The sequence below is a fragment of the Odontesthes bonariensis genome, chromosome 2 (genome assembly GCF_027942865.1).
Source record: "Odontesthes bonariensis isolate fOdoBon6 chromosome 2, fOdoBon6.hap1, whole genome shotgun sequence".
Lineage (NCBI taxonomy): Eukaryota > Metazoa > Chordata > Actinopteri > Atheriniformes > Atherinopsidae > Odontesthes > Odontesthes bonariensis.
This window is the reverse complement of record NC_134507.1, coordinates 28,963,176-28,984,712: the sequence shown is the minus strand read 5'-3', so window position 1 is coordinate 28,984,712 and position 21,537 is coordinate 28,963,176. Positions and strand designations below refer to the sequence as shown.

The 21,537-nt window shown below is 41.0% G+C and overlaps 1 protein-coding gene across 2 annotated transcripts in view; it reads right to left on the bottom strand.

Moving 5' to 3' along the window:
• Positions 1-12,853: 12,853 nt before the first annotated feature.
• gfra1a (gdnf family receptor alpha 1a) overlaps positions 12,854-21,537 on the bottom strand; it is a 167,721-nt gene continuing 159,037 nt past the window's right edge. For both annotated transcript variants that reach the window (XM_075480989.1, XM_075481000.1), the window contains 2 exons: positions 18,224-18,271; positions 12,854-16,122 (listed from right to left, as the gene is read on the bottom strand). In XM_075480989.1, the coding sequence (XP_075337104.1) occupies positions 15,958-16,122; positions 18,224-18,271 (213 nt within the window). In that variant the 3' untranslated portion in view covers positions 12,854-15,957. The remainder of the gene's footprint in view (positions 16,123-18,223; positions 18,272-21,537) is intronic.

The window sequence follows — 21,537 nt, the reverse complement described above, 5'->3', positions numbered from 1 at the left end:
CCAAGTGAGGGACGAATGGAGCAGGAGATTGACAGGCGGATCGGTGCGGCGTCTGCAGTGATGCGGGCTCTGCACCGGCCCGTCGTGGTGAAAAAGGAGCTGAGCCGGTCAATCTATGTTCCTACCCTCACCTATGGTCACGAGCTGTGGGTAGTGACCGAAAGAACGAGATCGCGAATACAAGCGGCCGAAATGAGTTTCCTCTGCAGGGTGTCTGGGCTCTCCCTTGGGCTCGGTATTGGCCCAAGTTCTGGAAACATTCGTCGGTGAAATGTTTGGCGCACACATACACAAATCTCTTCTGTTCTGTCGCCACTTTCCCAGAAAAAAACTAAATCTGTCCACTGGCTCTTTAGAGGTTCTGATGCAGGAGCTCTAAACAGATTTTTTACATCCATGTACAGCGCAATGAGCTGACCAAAGAGCTGTGGGCGGGGAAAGGCAGTTTTGGCATAGCCATGTATGGGCTCTGGGAGGAAACAACCTCGACGTCATAAGCGGCAGCTTTCCCGATCAGGCCATCTGCATGGTCACATTACCAAAGGCGGAGAATAATTTCCATTCCATGGTTTAGGTCTATTGTCATTTTTAGCCACTGGGGGACCGCAGGCAGGCTAGGGGAACTCATATTAATGTTAAACAACCTTAAAAAGTGAAAATTTCATGCCATGGCTCCTTTAAGAAAGAGGAAAAATTCCAGCAAAGACCTGACACAGGAGCTGAGAGATGCATCTGGACCTTCAGCTGATCCATCTGCTGTTGGCCCAAGCCTCATCAGAAATGGGCTCCATGGAAGGGTGGCTGTCAAGAAGCCGTTCTTAAGGAAGGGAAACAGGGAGAAAAGGCTGAGCTGTGCCAAAGGACACAAGAAGTGGACTGAAAATCAGTGGCAGCAGGTCTGATGGAGGGATGAATCCTCCCCAGAGCCCGGAGCTCAACATTACTGAAGCAGTGTGGGATCATGTTGGCAGAGAACGCAACAAAAGGCAGCCCACATCCAAAGAAGAGCTTTGGGATGTCCTTCAAGAAGCCTGGAGAACTATTCCTGAAGACTCCTTAAAGAAAGCTGCTCAGAACTCTAATAACTGTGCTTAATGCCTTATTTACTGTATTTCCGTTTTATTTCTTTAATGAATCTCTGTTCTTGGTAAAACCTGATCACCAACAGTGAGGAAACTACAGTGATTCCTCTGGTGACACATACAGAACAGAAGCAGCTTATGGGTATACAATAAATCCAAATCATCTTCCTTTGCTTTCGATAACAAATCACTGCTCTGGACTGTCCAAACGGACCGTCCAATATGTCCCTGTTCATGTAACATCCTATAATAAGGCAGATTTTATGTAAATGTGGGGCTATAACCAGATACAAACACCAGCATCCATCCTTTTTTCCAGGAAATAGCAGCGCTTGGTGTCAGAATCCTGTTTACATATGCTCTCTGCTCCCTTAAAGTCACAACAAATGGTTTTTTTGGTTATCTTTATCATATTTACGTCTGTCGCAACCCAATCCATCCATACAGTTAGTTAGATGTAACCATCAATAGAGTCCATTCACACCCTTTTGTGGTACTTTTACCATCGACTCCTCCTTTTCAGTCTATTATGGAGCTTTGAATAGCTGAGAGCGTAACAGGTCAGATCAGCTGCTGTCACCACCATTAGTGACCAGGAGGAGTTAAGTGCTCCTTGTTACGCTCTCAGCTCACCCCGTTTTCTCCTCCAGATAAAAGACTGAAGCATTTAGCATTAAGTGGATTTCTGGCATCTCAGTGCTGCTCAATACCTGAACGTAAGAGGCAGAGAGAAGTGTAGCTTTCCCCCTTTTCCTTTCATCCTGATCCGAGATGTTTTAGAACCAGTTCTGAGGATGAAAGGAGGCTCTTTAGGAGCAAAGTCGATGGAAGAAGCTCGATACCGGAGTGAAAAGTCATCAAAGTGAAGTCGATCTGATTCGGTTCGACAGAACCTAAGTGATGTGGGGCGGTTTGGGTAAAAACCTTTTTCCCGCAGTGCTCTCCGGGTCTTTGAGCTTCGACTTTCTGCACAAACTCAGATCAGGATTTCGGTTTTAAGGCGAGACACTTTAGGCAAAAACAGGGATTTTCATGCAGTGGTCAAATTTGAGATTTTGTGCCAGTCTACTCCTTCAATATGTGTTCTTTCAAAATGCTATAAAGAAAACGTTGAAAACATGTATTAAAAGGTTTATTTTATTACATTTTGTTTACTCGCTGCAGTACGTTTCGCCCGAATTTACCAAAAAGTTAGCATTCCAACGCGCCATGCCGAGCTTCGTCTATTTACTGAAGTCTGTCATCACCGGTATGCGTGTATCCCTTTTCCAACCCAGTTTAGACAAAACCACGCCCACTTCCGAAGTACGGAAGCCTAGTCGGGAAGCGAGAGACTGACCCAATAGAAACTAGTACGAGAACGCGCCGCACACTTATGCCGCGCTTATCTGGCTTAGGTATTAATGGCTGTGTGCTGAATTATTTTGAGGAGACAGCAAATTTACACTGTTACACTGTTATACAAGCTGCATAGTCACTACTTTACATTGTAGCAAAGTGTAATTTCTTAAGGATTGTCCCATGAAAAGACAGATTCAATTTTGTTAAAAAAATGTCAACGTTGGACTAACTTCTGTGATACTGTACTTATTGTCTGTTTCTTTTAATGCATGCCTTTAATATCTTTTAATTGCCTCCCAAAACGAATTCAAGAATATAAAAAATGATGATGGGAGATAATCGCGTCTTAGAATCTTTAACAGAGAGTGGCGTAGTACACCAAACTACGCTGTCTGTCATGACAATTTATTAACATTACTAAAATATTCAGGTATGATAGGAGATAATCGCTAGAATATTGTTTTCGGGTATATATTTGGTATTTTGCTGGCCAGTATGTCCCCTTCCTTCCTGGTCATCATCACTTGGTATTGGTAATAATCTGGAAACTATTAAGTTTAAATTCATTGTCCCAAAGAGATTACTGTGCTCTAAATAAATGGCCCGAACTTATCAAAAAAACATTGTTACTGGTGCAAAAACACAGTAAAAGAACCTCATATGTTGCCTTCTGTTTGAAATAAACAGTGTGAGATACTTAATAGTTTAAAATCCCTTTGCACTCAGTGGCAGTGCTGATTTTATATTCATTGGAAAAGCTGTATGAGTTTTGAAATGTAATTTATTCTTTTTAAGCAGGCTAATGTTGGGCATCAAACCCCCATCTATGCCTCAGTATGTCTGATAAAGTAGTGTTGATAGTCACATCGTCTGCAGACACATTTTCAGTGCTAAGAATGAAGCAGAAACTTGTCCGACGTGTGCATCATTATCAAATGTCAGAAAATTACTCTGACATTTGAGTTTCTTTCTTGTAGTCATTGTTCATCATCTGACTCATCCATTAGCCGAACTGCAGGACCATGAGAGCTAATACAGAGCACCATTTAATGTGAATGGAGTGTAACCACATTCATCAAGCGCGCAGTTAGTTGGGAAGTGGACATAGCTGCCACAATATATTTGTCAGGAGGCTGCTGTGTCTGTATGAATCACCAAAAGTGCATGTTTTCTACATCTGTATGTGCATCTTTTACCAGTTTTTTTTCAACACTGCATTAACTATCCTCACCATACTTTATCTAAAGGGCTTCAGAGTTATTGTTTTCCGTAATTTAGTGAATATTATGGTAGGAGAACCTACGGAGATGCCTTCAAATTGCTGTTTTATTGACATTCTTTGTCCATTTCAGTAGCTCAAGCTCCTTTACCAGTTGTAGTTGTTTTATCTCAGAGTATCATAGAATGTTGTTGGGTTTAGATTCATCTTTTTTCACACATATGGGGGCTCTCTTTCCTCTAATACTCGTTTGAATTGGATATTTGTGTGCAAAAGCTTCAATATCATCATTGCACCAGTTTATTAGACGCTGCCACTCCTCCTTTATTCACAGGCAGATGTAACACAGGGTCACGTACTCTTGGTTGTTTTCCTTCCCAGATAAATCTCCATATAAGTATCCCATTTAAAAAATTGGTTTTGTGGCACATCGATGAACACAAATGGAAACAGATACAGCAAACGTGGCAATATGTTGCCACTTAATCCCGGTGGAGCGGCATGCTCACCGTAAGCTAACAAATGGTTAAAATAATGAATACTTCAGTGATCTTTAAATACCAAACAGGCACATGTATGTACATCCCGTGTCCAGTGGAGCTATTTTTCAGGTGAGGAGCTGGAACAGATTTGCTCAGGGGAGGCATTTGTCTGCCGCAGAGTGAAATAAAGCTGACGGTGTCGCACAAATACCTGAAATGACCCCCCCCTCCCCCGGGGCTTTAAAACAGAGCTGTAAGGATATCTATTAAATAATATGTTCGGCGAATGTGGGGGAATTGGATTTTTCATAGCGGGCAGCATTCAGACGCAGAAATGGAGCCCATTAAGGGTCATTAAAACCCTTTCTTCTTTCTGGGGAGTTTTTGGATGTGAGCGCTCTGAGGTGTGATGGAGACTGAGGCGTACAGGCAGGTATCACTTTGCTTCTGTGCTGTAACAATGCACTGACCTCAGTATATGAAGGTGTTTGGCTTTCTACCTGCAAATTACAGCAGTCAGAAGTCAGTGTCGTGTCATTTTAAACGGTAATAAACTCTTCAAAGTCAAATTTCCTTCCAGCAACATGTTGTTTCCCAATGTTTCCACAAAAAGGAAAATTGCCTCATCCTTCATTGATACGTTTTCTTTAAGGTTCACTTGACTTGATTGCTGGTGTGTTTGGTTCAAAGCGCTCAGTGGGTTAACTGGTTTGATTGTCTTTGTTTGTCTCGGGCTGCCCCTGTAGGGGTAAACCTCACCTTGAGGAAAAATAGCCCAAATTTGAGCTTTTAGGTCCTAAGATGACTCTCTATTTCCTGATGGAATATATACAGTATTTTATATAAATGTTGTCAAACGATGTTTGACAACTAGGGCTGTCACTTTCTTTACAAAAGTAAAGTTTAAACAATTTGTGAAAAACATGGAGTTTTTTTTTTTTTTTTACAGTATGTGGATGTAAAGCAGCTGCTTTTTGTTTGTAATAATAATGATAAATACATCAATGTGCAGTTATGTTTTGTGCATGTGGTGAACTTGATGGTAACTTCACAGAGGGCCGAATAATGTGTAAAATCTTCGCTTTTTTTTTTTTTTAACCAAACTAGATTTACATTTTCAACTTTAATTGATTTATATATATATATATATATATATTAGGGCTGGGCAACGATTAAAATGTTTAATCTAATTAATCACATGATTTCCTTGATTAATCACGATTAATCGCATTTGTACGCAAAATCCAAAAAATTAATTCAGAAGTAGTGTATAGCTTTTAGCATTTAGTTTTATTTTAAATGTGCTGCCATATGAATGAAAGTGCCATAACATTTGTTGTGCAAACACACTTTTAACATCAGCATCTTTCTGTAGTTTTTATGTAGAAGCCTCGCTCCACTGTCTGTTTCCTTGAATGACTTGCTGCTATCAGTTGTGTGTTTTGCCTTTAAGTGATATTTTAGACTGGAACTACTACGCTGAGAAGACAATTCAACTTGGCAGTGTTTACAGATGACTTTGATTCTGTCGACTCCGCCGTCTGGAAGAACTTTAAAATGAAAATGGCCGAGTAAAAGTTCCGTACCCTTCTCCATGTTTGGTGGATCCGCCGATTACTTTCTTTCCCGGTTCCGCAGCAGACAGCAACAGACTTTTACAAAATAAAAGCCCGTGAGCACCAGACTTTACAATAATAAAATAAATAATAAAACAGGGGTGGTCGGTGGTGTAGCGGGTTGAGCAGGCGCCCCATGTACAAGAGGCTATAGTGCTCGCTGCAGCTGGCCCCAGTTCGAGTCCCACATCGGACGGCCCTGTGCTGCGTGTTGTTCCCCCTCTCTCTGCCCCCTGCTTCCTGTCTCTCTGAACTTTCCTATCCATTAAAGGCACAAAAGCCCCAAAAAATAATTAAAAAAAACTAAAAAAACCTGCGTTAATGCGCGATAAAATATTTATGGGAGTTAAATGATCAACGAGTTAACTCGCCCAGCCCTATTGAAAACATGTTGAAAACACATAAGTGAGGTGTAAAGTTTAAATGGGTGCCGTATCTTTAGTGATTGCATCAAATCCTCTAATGTGGGTCTTGTGCATTTCTGCAGTATTTCGTTTGAGGTGTTGAAATAAGGTGTTGTGCTCCCAGCTTTGGTAGCGACAGCCTGAAAACATAGTCGGTCTGAGACCCTCGCCTCAATCCGAATGCCTCCTCCGATGTTAGCTTGGGCTCGGACGCTGATTTGTTGACCGTTTCGGGATGATGTCCGTTTATGTGCCAATGGGAGATTTGTGGTATTTCCACAGTATTTTAACTCTGCTCGGCAGATTTAGCTTACAGCTTTGCTTTTGCCAATTTCCTTTCATAATCCAGGCTCGCCTGATCAGAATCATCAGATATAAAATATCATTGTCAATAAGTGTTGACCAAATCCTGCTTGTCCCAGGGTTTCTCTACTGTGGACCATGCTTCACCCTTTTAATTGTGGAATCAGATCTTATTGTTCCATCTTATGGTTTAATTTGACAAAATAACACATCCCGGCTTTCTTTTATCTCCTGTGCTTCAGTCGCTCTATTGATCAGACTGAGGGTGGGGATGGGAATTGATGTAAGTTGATATCAATGCCATTAAAGATGCTGCTTATTGATCTGGTTCTTCATCGGTTTCCTTATTGATTGCTGACCCATGACAGAAGGCTTCAGCATCAACACAACGGCTCACCATCTGAAATCCCCACCAGTATAAACTTTGAGTTTAGTGTCTCTTTTTCATCTCCCTACAGATAATTAAAACCCATATCTACATGCAGAGTGTGAACCTTTAACCCAATCAACCCTTTTGACCCATATCTGATTATTTTTTTATGACAATCAGCTTGATGATAGATTGTAAATGAACGTTTGTCTTTAATGGGCTACAGCAGTGGTACTCACTATTTTTTTCACAAGGGAAGAGCCACTTTTACGACAACATACTAAAGTCCCCTTTTGCAAACATGCATTTCTACATATAAAACATCACACAAAAAAAGAAACAACACAGCCAATACATTTTCAATTAAGACCACATTTACCTTAATACTGGGATGAGCGGAAGCTGGCGTGCATGTCCTTGACTTTCTTCATGTTGTATTTGTAGTTTGTTGTTGTAATCATAGTGAGACATTCAAGATGAGCATGGTTTTTGTGCTGGTTTTTGAGCTGTTTTTTGCCCTTTTTTAATTAAAAACCGATCCACTGTGCCTGCATCTCGTTCTGGCTAAAGCGGTTGGTTTAAGCGGGCTGGGTTGCCAGGTTTAACAGTGCCCCCTTTAGGAAACACCATTAAGCCTTAATTAATACTTAATAAAAATACTTAATACTATGCAGTATTCGCTGTATGTTATTTGAAAAACTGTATTGTTATTGTTACCATATTGTTATAAGCTACTATGCGAGTGTGAGCCGCCAATTAAAGCTTTAAGGATAAGACCATTTTCTTGACATTGGGCCCTTGATTTCACATTATAACATGATGTTCTACTCACCCCTGCTTGTTGTTGGTCATTTGGAGCTGTTCCGAAGATATTCGCGAGGCGTCTGGCTGCTCTCTTGAGATATTCGGCCATGAAACGGTTTCCTATGGGCAAGCTTATACAGGCACAAACTATGCTGTTTATAATTTATTAATTACTGTACACTAGCACTGATAACGTGAAGGTGCGTCGCTTACTTAAAAAAATCCGGGTTACTAATTTTGAATTTTAGCCGAATGAATAAATAGGCAGCAGGTCTGTGGGCTGTCTGTGGCAGTAGCACGATGAGGACGTCAGTAACACCCACTTTACGACAAAAAAATCAAAATTACAGTAACCCGGATTTTTTTAAGAAAGCGACGCACCTCCACGTTATCAGTGCTAGTGTAGAGTAATTAATAAATTATAAACAGCATAGTTTGTGCCTGTATAAGCTTGCCCATAGGAAACCGTTTCATGGCCGAATATCTCAAGAGAGCAGCCAGACGCCTCTCGAATATCTTCGGAACAGCTCCAAATGTTCAACAACACCAATTATTTTTTTCTATACTTCAGTGATAACCACTCTCAGAATACAAATGTTGTCTGATTGTTAACATCTGTGTTTCTTCCTGTGGTGGAACATTTAAAGACTTGTGAACTCGTGCAGAACTTTTAAGACGGGTGATGCATCTGAATCACAACCTGAATAAAACCTGGACTCTACCTGCAGACTCATCTGCTCGAAGTCATAACAAGCCTCCTGATATATATTTTTTTTATAGTTCATCAATACTGCAGCTCTATTCATTAATGTACATTTTATAAGAAGAGGTTGTAAAACCTCGCATAAACACATTGGTTCTCCTGACACCAGCATGAATTAACATCTATTAATGTATCACGAGGGAATCGCCGTAAACTCCTGTGCAGCCAATTCATGTCACAATGACGAATAGGTTATGAATATCAATAGATGTGTTTGTCGTAATCATGTTTGGTTCCTTATTATCTAAGTCAAATAAGACCAGTCGTTTGCAACTCTGACTTAAGCTTTACAACGCAGCTGTTAGACTGTGACTGATAGACCGTAATGGGACGTAGGATAGTAAGTAGATTAGTTTATTCGAGTAGAATTTCCCTAATAAGTCAATATCCCGGACTTCATAGAAGATCGTTCTGTCTTTTTAGATTTTTCTGTCTTGTTTGATTTGTTCTGGTTTGGGAGATGGTGCAGCTGTAGAAACCAGCTGCTCCATAGTTGTTTTAGAGGCTGAAAAATAACCAAAACACACCAAAGTAAAACGATTGACCCTTCTGATCCGGCCTTTTTGTGACCGCTGATCGACTGATTTGATTCGAGCACCCTTTATTTATCTTTTCATCTTAATGAGAGCCTGAGAAATTAAGATTTTATTGAGGCTGTTCCAACACTAAAAGGGCTCGAGTCTGAACCTCAAGGAGTGAGTGAAACCGTTTCAGATGTCTGTGTTGTGTTGGCGTTAGACCTATAAATGGATTTTAGTTCAAACATGGAGGCGACACAGGGAAAAAGCAGCGAAGGGGCCATTTCTTTCTCTCTCTTCATTAATACAGAAGTCTCGCAGTGTTTAAATCGATAAGTTTGGACCTATTTTACACATTTCTGTTACTACAGAGATCGTAGCTCATGTGATAAATGGCACCCTAATAGTAATAAATATTAACCATTGGGAGCCATTTTGGCTGTGCTGAAAGGATATAGCTGAACTTTTCTAGAGGATTTAAAAAATGTTTAGATTTGTCGTCTCAGTTTCTTAAATTAGCCTCGAATGACCAAACTTCGTAAAAACCGACACATTTGTGACCAAAAATTTCTCATTGAAAATGCCATTTTGACCCCACATTTATCTTAACATCAACTCATGCATTAATTTAGAGCTTTAAGTTTTGAATTTTTTTTATTTGTCCACCGGATGGCGCTGCTTTTTTACCATTCAAAGCATGCTGCAAAATTTCACTTTTTACCGTTTTTTTGCGAGGAAAAATGCATGAAAATCAGTTTTGCTGCCAATCATCTCAATAATAATCAAATACTATTGTAGTTTTTGTGGACCTATGTATATTAATTAGCTTTTTAAAGGTTTAAAATCCCCAAAATATAAATAATATTTGACATTTATATTTCAGGCTGAAGTAGTTTTATAAGACTGAGTCATTTAAAGTCGCGTTAGGATATTAAGGGACCCCCTAAGGGTCAATATTGATCATGAATAAAGCTTAAAAACCACGAAGAGGAGCTGATGAGAGACAACAAATTATATAATTTTATGTATTTAAGTATTGATCGTCGAAATTTAAGCGCAGACAAAGTGCCGCAGAAAGCAGAAAAGTTCCACCCGTCAGCTGCCCCCACCCACTTCCCTCCACCCTCCAGCATGATGTCTCTGCGGTAACTTGTCATGCTGATGCAGGGTGGTGCATCATTGCTTTTACTCCTTTCCTTCATCCTTCACATCTTCCACTTTTTCTATGTTGAAAGAAAAAAAAATGGAGCTCTTTGTCAGCGCAGAAGGCCACTTCTGATGGAGCAGTGCATGCTGGGATTGAGTAAAGGACAATGCTGCCAGGGGCGTCATTCTTCAAAGCGCCACTGAAGCCTGCTGACTTGATCGTATACATATTCTGAAGGAGGGTGGAGGACAGCAGAGTGCTTTGTAACCCTCCACCCCCCCCACTGGATGACTCGGTCATCGGTCCTCAGACTGTGGCTCAAATGAACCCACAGAAATCTGCCCGTAATGGGGCATCAGTCAGCGGGACGCTGCTCAGCTGACCCTGAGTCCTCAACCAGAGGAAGGCGGGAGGAGGGGGTGAGTTAGAGGGGGTGAGGCAGTGAGAAGGAAAGAATACAGAGAGACAAAGGGACTTCCTACATGATCGAAACACGAAGACGGAAAAGCAGAAAACATCATTTAGAGGCCGAGTTAAGAGTTAAGGCGAGACGCTACAGGTGAATAGGGTCAAATGTTAAAATAATAGATATCACAATGAAACTTCCTCAGTTGATTACTTATACAAGTATGAAAAAAAAATGTATCGCAGGTTTTAGAAATGTGTACGTTTTAATTATGCAAATTATGTATTATCTCATTAAAGGGATAGTTCGCCTCTTTTGACATGAAGCTGTATGACATCCCATATCAATCAATCAATCAATCAATCAATCAATCAATCAATCTTTATTTATATAGCGCATTTCATACCACAGGCAACTCAATGTGCTTTACATAAACATTGACTTATCCCCTGCTGCGTCCTGTGAGCCGAGTTCCAGCCGAGTTTTGGCGTCCACGAAGGTAGTCCGGCTAGTTGGCTGGGGCTAGAAAAATAGTCAGACCTCACAATCGCTTGGCGCTATTTTTGCCTCCCTTGATATCAATGCGTCCAATGTAAACTGTGCAGACCGAAGAGCAGACCGAGCAGTCCCCTGCTTCCGAGCAGCAAACACCGTAACAGGTGCGGCTATCGCTAGGTGGCTGGACGCATTGATATGAAGGGAGGCAAAAATAGCGCAAAGCGATGTGAGGTCTGACTTATTCCTGGAGAACGATTTTATGATGCAAATGTATTACTCTTTTGAACGCATATTGTTTTGAGAAGCAAGACGCTTTATTTTTCTAGCCTCAGCCAATTATCCGGACTACCTTCGTGGATGCCAAAACTCAGCTGGAACTCGGCTCATAGGACGCAGCAGGGGGTAAGAAAATGTTCATAAATGATGTTGCTAATATGGGATGTCATACAGCTTCATGTCAAAACAGGCGAACTATCCCTTTAAGGCGCCAGTTGAGGCCTTCTTCTTCATCGTCGTCTTCTTGGGGTTGTACATCAGGAGCATCCATTAAGCCACCTTACTGCCATCTACTGGCTTTACTGACATCCAAAGCTCCAATCCTGCCCAATAGACCATGGGTTTGGTGGAATAATCCAAAAAAATAAGACCTTCCATCGCCTTTTCCTTAGCTCTTTTCCTTAACCTTGATGGAAAACTTCTTAAAGACTCAGGAAAAGAAGACCATGCTGAGATGTAAGAGGACTGTAAGAGGGTCTGTAGCACTATAACTAAACAGTTTTACTAAATATTCAATAAAAACTGCTTTAGATACTTCATCTATCACATACAAAGGTATTCCAGTTAGTAAAAGTGGATGAAAATAATCCAACAATGCTATGAAAGTTGTGACGATGGAATCATCTCCTTTCTTTAATAAAGGATGACCTTGTGTATCCTATGCTAAAGGAAATAATTAAGGAAGCGTTAGCATGTGTATGTGTCCTATTGGAACACTAAGTTATCACATAAAATGTAATAATAATAATTATTTTGGGATGGAATCATTTCCTTTCTATTGTAAAGGATGGTCCAATGTTTCAGCCACTACAAGGAAAAAACAAGGGAAATATTGGAGCTCCACTCTCTAGTATTTAGATAATCGAACTGCTCTTATCATGGTTGCTACTCAGATATCACCGGGTCATTTCTCTCAATTAGGAACCTTCCTAAGCACAAAAAAAAAAGAATATTCGACCTAAAGTTGTCCTAAAAGCCGCTCTGTAATGTGAGACCGATCAAGCGTTGGCGTTTTAATTACCAGATTTAACCATAGTGCAACAGTACCTTTTCATAGTTTGCTCAATAGTTGGTGACCTGAACTAAACACAAATATGGCAACATGTCAGGATTTGAACGTTTTCTTTATTTATACAACCTGCTCTTCTTATAAATGCAGATGCAGGATCAAATGACCATTTTTTGTGACCATGAATTATAAAGCCAGAATCACCATCACAGTTTCTGTCATCTCTGATACAAGTTTAGCATTTTTATCGAGGAGCTGACACAAAGAAAGCCCGTCGGTGTTGAATTTGCGTCATAGTTGCGCCCCTCGGACGTACACCTGTCAGAACACGACACTGTCAACATTTGTCCCCTCTGGTTCGGGATATTTGGGAGAATATCAGAACAATCAGTCAGCCTGATACCATCTGGCCAGGGCTGAAGAAATGTGTGAAACCTCAAATAACCCTGACTTTTTCATTATTCTTCCTCTGCTTGGGTCAGCAGCATTAACCTACGAGGTCTTATCGGCCCCTCAGGATCACTTCAGATGACCTCAGACTTTCTTTCATCTGCCCGCCACCTTCTTTTCATCTTTCTCCAGTGAAATGAGATCAAATACAAACAGACTGAGTGAAGTAACGGTTTTTAATTATAACTTTTGTACAATAGATTTTACATTTTCACAAGCTAGAAAGTTAATGATGCCAGATAGTTGAGGGAGTCTGCATCTCCAAATAAGCCATTTCAACCAACAGATGGGATGGCAATGGACAGCAAACATGTTTACAATCTTTACGTTAAATCACGTCCAAAACTGACCCACAGTTCTGAGACCTTCTGAGCTTCGTGGATCCATTTACTTTCTCTAATTTTACTCACATATCACAGGATATGTGAAGACACTGGGATTCAAATATAAAATGATCAAAACTACAGTAAGAGGCATCAATCCTGTTAAGGTCTTTGTTGTGAAGCAACTTGTAACATCCAAACTGAACACCTCCCAGGTCAAATATACCATCAAAAACTGGCATGTTATGGAATACATGTCCCTTTAAATGTTGATTTATTCCCTTTATTTAGGTGTTTTACTTCTTCCTCAACTTCTAGTAATTGTCATCATAATTATTTTAGATGTGAAACTAAAACAATTACGATAACCGCACCAAGCAGTCATAGAAAATGGGAGGTCCATCTCATTCACTTAACTCACCAAAAACGGAAACAAATGAGTCAGAGATAGAAAAATAAGTGTAAAACTTAGCCAAAAAAAAATCAACAGCATATTTAAGCAACGTTAAATGGGTCTATGGTACAAAACAATATGCTTTAACTACAATAGGAGAGCTACACTGATATCCTCTTTCTCAGATGCAATAATATCCCATAATCATGTACATACAGGGAGAAATATACATTTCAGTTGTTATAAAAAACAATATTCTGGCTTATTCAACGTACTCTATGTTGTATCTGAATGTCAAAATAGCTCACAATGCTCTGAAATAAAATATCATCGGACATTTACTCGTCCGACTCATAGTTTCAGCCAAGTACATACAGTGCATATACCATGTTTATGCTTGGTAAATAACATTTAAGTTCTACTTTGCATTAACTGTGTTTTGAGAAGCTACATCAACCAAAGCAGTGAGTCTTAAATGTTCCCGTCAGTGTCCGAACGCCTGAAGCGACCAGCTGAACGTGCCACAGCGACATAGTCAAACGTCCTGATCGCAAGCTGGAGGGAAGTTTTGTCAAAAATCAAACGCTTACATTTCTCGTGTGCAGGATCAGCTCTAGTGCGCGGTCAATAAGTCATCTGTTTAAAAAAGGGGGAGCTAACCATCTGCTAAACTCCTGCCAAACTTTGGAGTCTTCCTGCCAGCGTGATGTCTGTTTGGACAGTTTTACGATGCATACTTCTTTACGAAAAGGTACGTTTCTAGTGTTATTATTCAATATTCCTTAAAAAAAAAAAATTAAAAAACATTCCTTTGGCTAACGAACTTCCTTTGGTTTTGTACAGGGACCTCCCCATCCCATATTTTGAAAGTCAAAGACCAGCATCGCTGACAAGGCGTTAAGTTTGAAGAAAACACGACATCTGGTGGTTATTAGATGAACTGCATGGGAACTGTCAAAATGGTGTCCACGAAAATTATGGTGACATTGTAAATATAACTTATTTTAAGGCTAACCTTATCATAATAATGCCTAAACCCAACATGGAAGTGCCAAAAGCATTTGATTAATTATTAGTTGAATGTAAACCAAAAGTGAAAAAACAATCGTCAAATCAGGGTGTCGAGCGTCAAAGGCTTTCATGAATCGCATCTAGGGGTATAAAGAAACAACCTTTTTGGTTGTTTTGGAGGCGGCCGCTATGGCAAGCAGGCAAAGGGTTAGGCTTAAGGGAAGGATGTTGGCTTTGAAACAAGTAGCTGAAATGAGCCAAATTCCAAAAGGTGGCTGGTCTTACCATCGTACCCTGATGAGGACCTCGGCTTTCAAGGTGGGACTCAGAGGAGAGTCTCTACTCTTTGGCATCATAAGGAGCCACTTCCATATTTTGCAGGAGTTCAAATTTTTTACAGTTTTGTGGTTGGCAGGGTTTAGCAAATGGTCAACTAAAAGTTATGACGACCTCCTCAAACGCGCTCCGGCAGTTTCGAGGAAGCCACAAGCTTTGGAGCGATGGAAGCATGAGTTGGACGCACATTACAGCGAGAAGCCTATTTATCTACCAGCTCTTGTTTTTGTGGGCTCAAAGCAGTGAGGTACAACAAATCTACAAAGAAGATGATCATTCAGCGGCATTTAGGTCACCTTCCATGAAGAAACTTGGCTTGAACGATAACAAGCATCGGCAGCAGCCCGCTATCCAGGGATCACTTCATCGACTATTAGAGGTGTAAAGACTGCGAGTAGAATCCCCGGCGCTGTGTGTGTGTCTAAGTGTGGTTTTGTCTGAGTGTGTGAAAATGTGCAGTGTGTGTTTGTGGGACTTTGCTATGTGTGCTTTTGCCAGCGGCAACGCGTGGTTCAGTATGAGCTACAGTAAAGACTGTTTGGGCGTAGACGTTTGAACTTCCCCGATGTTTTCAGAGTTCGTCCCGGGAAAAAGGTAACGTGCACGTGGACCTTTCATTTGGCTCGTAAAAAATGTCAAACACCAGATTACATCATCATCAAAACATACACAAATCACAGAGGAGACTGAATTAACACCTAAAGGCTGCCCGAGTGATAAGATGTAGCTGTTACTGAACTGACTGTGGCTTTTAAGCGAAAGATCCCACCAATAGCCTCAACACACACAAACAGACGTGGGTGAAAACCGATCGGACAACTCTGGAAATCGATGCTAATTTACACTGCGTTCAAAGGGTTAGTAACTGGAATGTCCTCAAGGTATTTTCTCAAATCTGAGCAGCATACGTAGAGGCTTTAAATCCCTTTCTTTAAACTAACCAAATGTGAACACACAGCCAAAACTGACCTAACATGTATAATAGATCACCATTAAAGCACAAAGCCGCAATGCAAAAAACAATAAACCTTACAAAATAATTCCTAAAAAAAAAAAAATCAAGTAGGAACCAAAAGAAAGATCCAGGAAAAAAAGTACGACAAGTATCACAGAAAAAAAAGGATATAACTTCTTGTTTTGCTTTTCTTTTGTACAAATGTGTGTTTGACAGTCCAAAGTGGTTTGTTGCTTTGAAAGCAGCAAGGCTACAAGAAGCCCGGTGAGGAGAGCGAGGTCAAGCTGCAGTACCACAGCCAGAGCAGCGGGGGCAGCAGAGGGGTCGGGCCCACAGGCCATCTGGAAGCAGCCGAGTTGCTCAGGATGGCGTTGGACGTGCTCGGATCGTCTATCTGAGGGTTCTGGGGGTCGGACTGAGAGGGACGGGAGAGAAAAAAGAGCAGATAAACCCAAAAGTTAAAGTTCACAGTCAACACTGGGGGGAACACCAAACTGCTGAGGATCCAAATAAAACAGACATTTACACACTTTAAACATGGCAACCTCTTCATCAGTAATTTTGAGATTTGTTTTCTGTGCACAGAAGAAGACTTGATGTAACATCTGTCTTTAGTTGGTGCCCACGTTTAAATTAGAAGACACTAATCCATGAGTAAACTTTCTGGCGCTAATTTGCCTTGAACTGAGCTCCTTATTATGCAATAAATAATAATAGTGATAATAATAGGAAAAGAGTGGTCATTCCTTAAAATAAGAAGCTAAGAAGCCCAATCGTCTCCCAAACAGCCCAGTCTGCTCTGATTGGTCAGATCAAGTGGACTTATCAGGCTCCGCCCACCACTCTGCTCAAATTTTAAATTAAAAAAAAAGCAATTAGTGGAACACAAATTAACCATAAAAAACCCCACATTCTTACAACCATTTTCTATCAAATTTAACGAACATTTCACTTAGAATTACTACAACATGACTTTTTTGGTTATTTTTATGTCAGATGTTATGCAGGAACAACAATTTAAACACATTTAACCATAAAATCTGATTTGAATCAGCTGTGGCAGGTCCCTCTGGATCTCCTCCAAAAGCAGATCCTGGGATCTTTTTAAAAAAAACTGCCTGATAAGTGATGATCAACATAATCAAAACTGACTAATATATATATATATATATATATATATATGTATATATGAAGCGATATTATTTTATAGTTCTGTTGCTGAACTTTGGTCTCATAAAGCCTTTTTGTTCCTCCAGGCTACTACTTCTTCTACTTGACCCCCACTTTTCCTCTTACTTGACATCTCTTGATCACATAGTGAGCTGAGGGAACAGCTACCTAAAAACACATTGTTAGAGCCTTATAGACTTCTCCCGCTTTTCCCTTTATTTTATTTTCCGAGTTGTTGGGAGCTTCTTAGCCAAGCTCGTGGCAGCTGGTTGTCTGGGGTCTGGTTTGATGAGTCAGAATATTTATAAAGTTTTAAACCTCAACCTCAAGAGGCTCATTAAAGTTGGGGAAAATTTATTTGACAGCTCAATCCTGCAGCTTCCACACTTTAGCATGGTGGTGCTTTCCTTCTTTTTACCTTAAGATTGTACAAAATGATTAGGACATTGACCACAGGTGCTTGGGCCAATATTTACTTGACCCCAGTTCAGCGTTCAACGCCATGCTGAACCACTTCTTTTTTAGTAATGAACCCTCCTCAACGGTTTCATCACATATGACACAGAAAGACATTAAAGGATGTATTTTACAACTAAAATGCCACATTGTAAAGCTAAAAGTACATTTGTGTGGGTGTATATCACATCTCACCGCCGCTCTCTGGCTTTCATATAAAGCTCCAAGCTAACGGCTGGGTCATCTCCCCCAGACCCGGTCCTGCCTCTATTAAATGTCAGTCCAGTGCATAACAGTGCCTTATTATTGCACAATGACATTTACAGTGAACTTTAAAAGCCGGCAGATAAGCAACGATCCCATTTCGGCCTCAAAGGAACTACAAAGAACAGGAATTTACAGAGAAGGCAGGAAGGATAGCAGTGGCAATCAGTGTCAGAGGGAGGTCAGAGACTTCCAACGGCGAGGTCGGATTAGAGCGTGCCATGATTTGATAACCAGAGCCACCGCCTTGTGGTCGTACATAAAAAAAAATTGTTTTGAGAGAGAAAATGGCGAAACAGCTTTTATAGCCTGTGGTAGTTTTTTCTAGAATTCAAGACAAAACTTTCACGCCACTTTTGAGCTGTAAAATCAACACAAAAATCAGCTGAAAGAAACTTTAAACGGGCAGTTTGTCAGTGTTACTGAAAAGCCACGCTCAGACAACGTATATTTAGCCAAATTCCAGACGATCTGCTACTTTTAGTCAAGTTAACCGATAGAAATGGTCTGTGATGACAGTAAAATGGTGACTTAGAGCTCTTGACACTCAACGTTTTCCTCCCAACACATGTTCTTAATTTCATATCTAACATATCTACAGTGATAGTTAGTAGCAGTGAACTTACCACGCAGAGCACGCCATCGACACTCGAGTTTGACTTCAATTTTTGGGCCTGAAAAGAAACAAACAAAAAAAAAAATCACAATTAAATTAATTTTAAAGAAGAAACATCTGTAATGATAAACAGTTTATACGTCAATCAGCCACATCTTTATGAACAGCGGTCAACTATGGAGTGGGTCCAAAATATCCCTAATTCATGACCTCCTCGGGACCTCCCACATTAGCCTGACTGGACTGATATCTGGAGAATTTGGAGGCTAACTCAGCGCCTCAAAGTCATTACAATGTTCTTTATACCATTGTTGGACCATCATTCAGCAGCGAGGGGCCGCTGCCATCAGGGAATACCGCTGACTTCTTCTTCTTGGATGTTTTCCCAGCAGAGCACTTTGCTCTCAGCAGGTTTACTTGAGGTTCCCAGAGTTTCTAAAAGCAGAATGGGAGGCAGAGCCTTCAGTTATCAGGCCCCTCTCTGTGGAACCAGCTGCCAGTTTGGGAGGCAGAGCCTTCAGTTATCAGGCCCCTCTCTGTGGAACCAGCTGCCAGTTTGGGAGGCAGAGCCTTCAGTTATCAGGCCCCTCTCTGTGGAACCAGCTGCCAGTTTGGGAGGCAGAGCCTTCAGTTATCAGGCCCCTCTCTGTGGAACCAGCAGCCAGTTTTGGGAGGCAGAGCCTTCAGTTATCAGGCCCCTCTCTGTGGAACCAGCAGCCAGTTTGGGAGGCAGAGCCTTCAGTTATCAGGCCCCTCTCTGTGGAACCAGCTGCCAGTTTGGGAGGCAGAGCCTTCAGTTATCAGGCCCCTTTCTGTGGAACCAGCTGCCAGTTTGGGAGGCAGAGCCTTCAGTTATCAGGCCCCTCTCTGTGGAACCAGCAGCCAGTTTTGGGAGGCAGAGCCTTCAGTTATCAGGCCCCTCTCTGTGGAACCAGCTGCCAGTTTGGGAGGCAGAGCCTTCAGTTATCAGGCCCCTCTCTGTGGAACCAGCTGCCAGTTTGGGAGGCAGAGCCTTCAGTTATCAGGCCCCTCTCAGTGGAACCAGCTGCCAGTTTGGCTTCAGGAAGCAGACACTCTCTCCACTTTTAAGACCAGGCTTAAAAATTTCCTTTCTGATAAAGCTTATAGTTAGGGATGGCTCAGGTGATCCTGAAACATCCCTAAGTTACGCTGCTATAGGCCCAGCCTGCTGGGGGAGCTCCCATGATGCACCTCTCCTCCTTCTGCTCTCTTTACTCTCCATGTACATATGAACCTTCCTGGTTCTGGTTCTGATGGAGGTTTCTTCCTTTTAAAAGGGAGTTTTTTTTCTTTCCACCAACAACTCATGCACGGTCAGGAGTCAAAGATTCCTTGGCAAGGCTACTATTTTTAAATGGTGTTTGTATTTGCTTTGTATTGTAATTGGCTTTAACTGGACTGTATTTGTTGCTATTGGAATAAAAATGAATCAACCACCCATGACTGATCACTGCAGACCAGGAATATTGGAGATGTTGTGACCCAGCTGTCTCACCATCAAAGCTTGGACTTCACTGGACCCATTTCTACATTCCCCATTATATTCGAACCACTACAAGATGCCACTGTAACCGGATCAAATTAAAGCTTTTAACCTCACCTCTCAGTGGTGCTAATGTTGTGGCAGATTGGTGAATATCAATGAAATGTGTTACAACACAACAGAGGGAATCAGCCGTCAGTTGGTTAGACTGAACATTTCCCATGAAAACAGTCATGTATAAAACAGCTTCAGTGCTCAAACACTGTGACTACATGTTGAATAAATCTCATGTTTACAAGCTGATCTGATTATGAAGTCAGATTAGAAATAAATTAAAGCTAGGTATTTGTAAAAGCTTACCAAGATGAACCTTATAAGAAGATAATACAACTAATATAAAATCAAGATGGGAATCTGGGAGCAACATCATAATCACACAGGAGAACTGGAAAAATGGAAATGGAAAAAACAACAAATTCTCCATTCTGGAGAGGATTTACATGGAAAAATGTCACCTGCCATTTCTGCACCCCATATCAAAAGAAAACATATTCCAACCAGACAGGATGTTGGAGATGCAGCGGAAGCAAAGGGGCAAATCACTACCATATATTCTGGAGTTCCCCTGCTCAACAAAAATAACTATGTTTCAATTCACTATATGTGGTTGATCTAAGAGGAACTGGAATGGAGGAACAAAGATAAATATCTACTGAGAATATTATTGGTGGCTTGTAAAAAAAAACCTCTAACCAAGAAATTTTAAGATCCTGATGTTTGTTTTTAAAATCTTAAACGGTCTGGCCCCTGAGTATTTAACTGAACTCATACATGTTCAAAGACCAATCAGAGCTCTGAGGTCGGCAAACAAACTTTACCTGGATGTGCCTAAATGCAGGCTAAAAACAAAAGGCGATTGAGCTTTTGCAGTGGTTGCCCCTAAACTTTGGAATTGGTTACCATGGTTACCGCTGCATATTCGTTCATCAGAAACTCTTGGAATTTTTTCTTTATACGTTTCTTTATACGCTGATGATCTTCTATTGTATGTTTCAGACCCTATCTCCTCCTTTCCCATTATCCTAAATATTCAGCACTATATCCGGCTACAAACTTAATTACCAAAAAAGTGAACTTTTATCCATTAATGACTCTGCCAAAACCCTTCCGTCCTCAATAGTACCGTTTCGCTGGTCTAATAATGGTTTTCGTTACTTGGGCATTCAAATTGCACTATCTCTTTCTGATCTGTACCGAGTAAACCTTACCCCTTTGATAGATAAGACAGAAGCTGACTTTGCTCGCTGGTCAATTTTGCCCATTTCACTCGCTGGGCGAATAAGCTTGGTGAAAATGGTGATTCTTCCTAAGTTTCTTTACATGTTTCAGCATCTTCCAATTCTTCTCAATAAATCGTTTTTTGTTAAATTAGACAAATTGATTTCAAACTTTTTATGGGCTGGGAAGCCTGCCAGAATTAGTAGGTCGGTTTTACAGTCCCCCAAAGAGAAAGGAGGATTTGCCCTCCCAGTTTTTAGGTATTATTACTGGGCCGCAAATGTACAGAAACTGGTATTTTGGATGAATGATGAAGAAGACACTATGCCGGCTTGGGTTCAGTTAGAGAAAAAGTCCTCCCAGTTCTCACTTCGCTCAGTCTTGTGCTCACAACTTCCTCTCCCACACTTAACTAACTGCCCTGTTGTATCCACTTCTTTAAAAATATGGAACCAACTTAGGAAACAGCTCGGCCTTTTGCACTCATCTGCCTTGACATCGGTGTTTAAAAACTTTATGTTTGGACCATCACAGGACTCAGC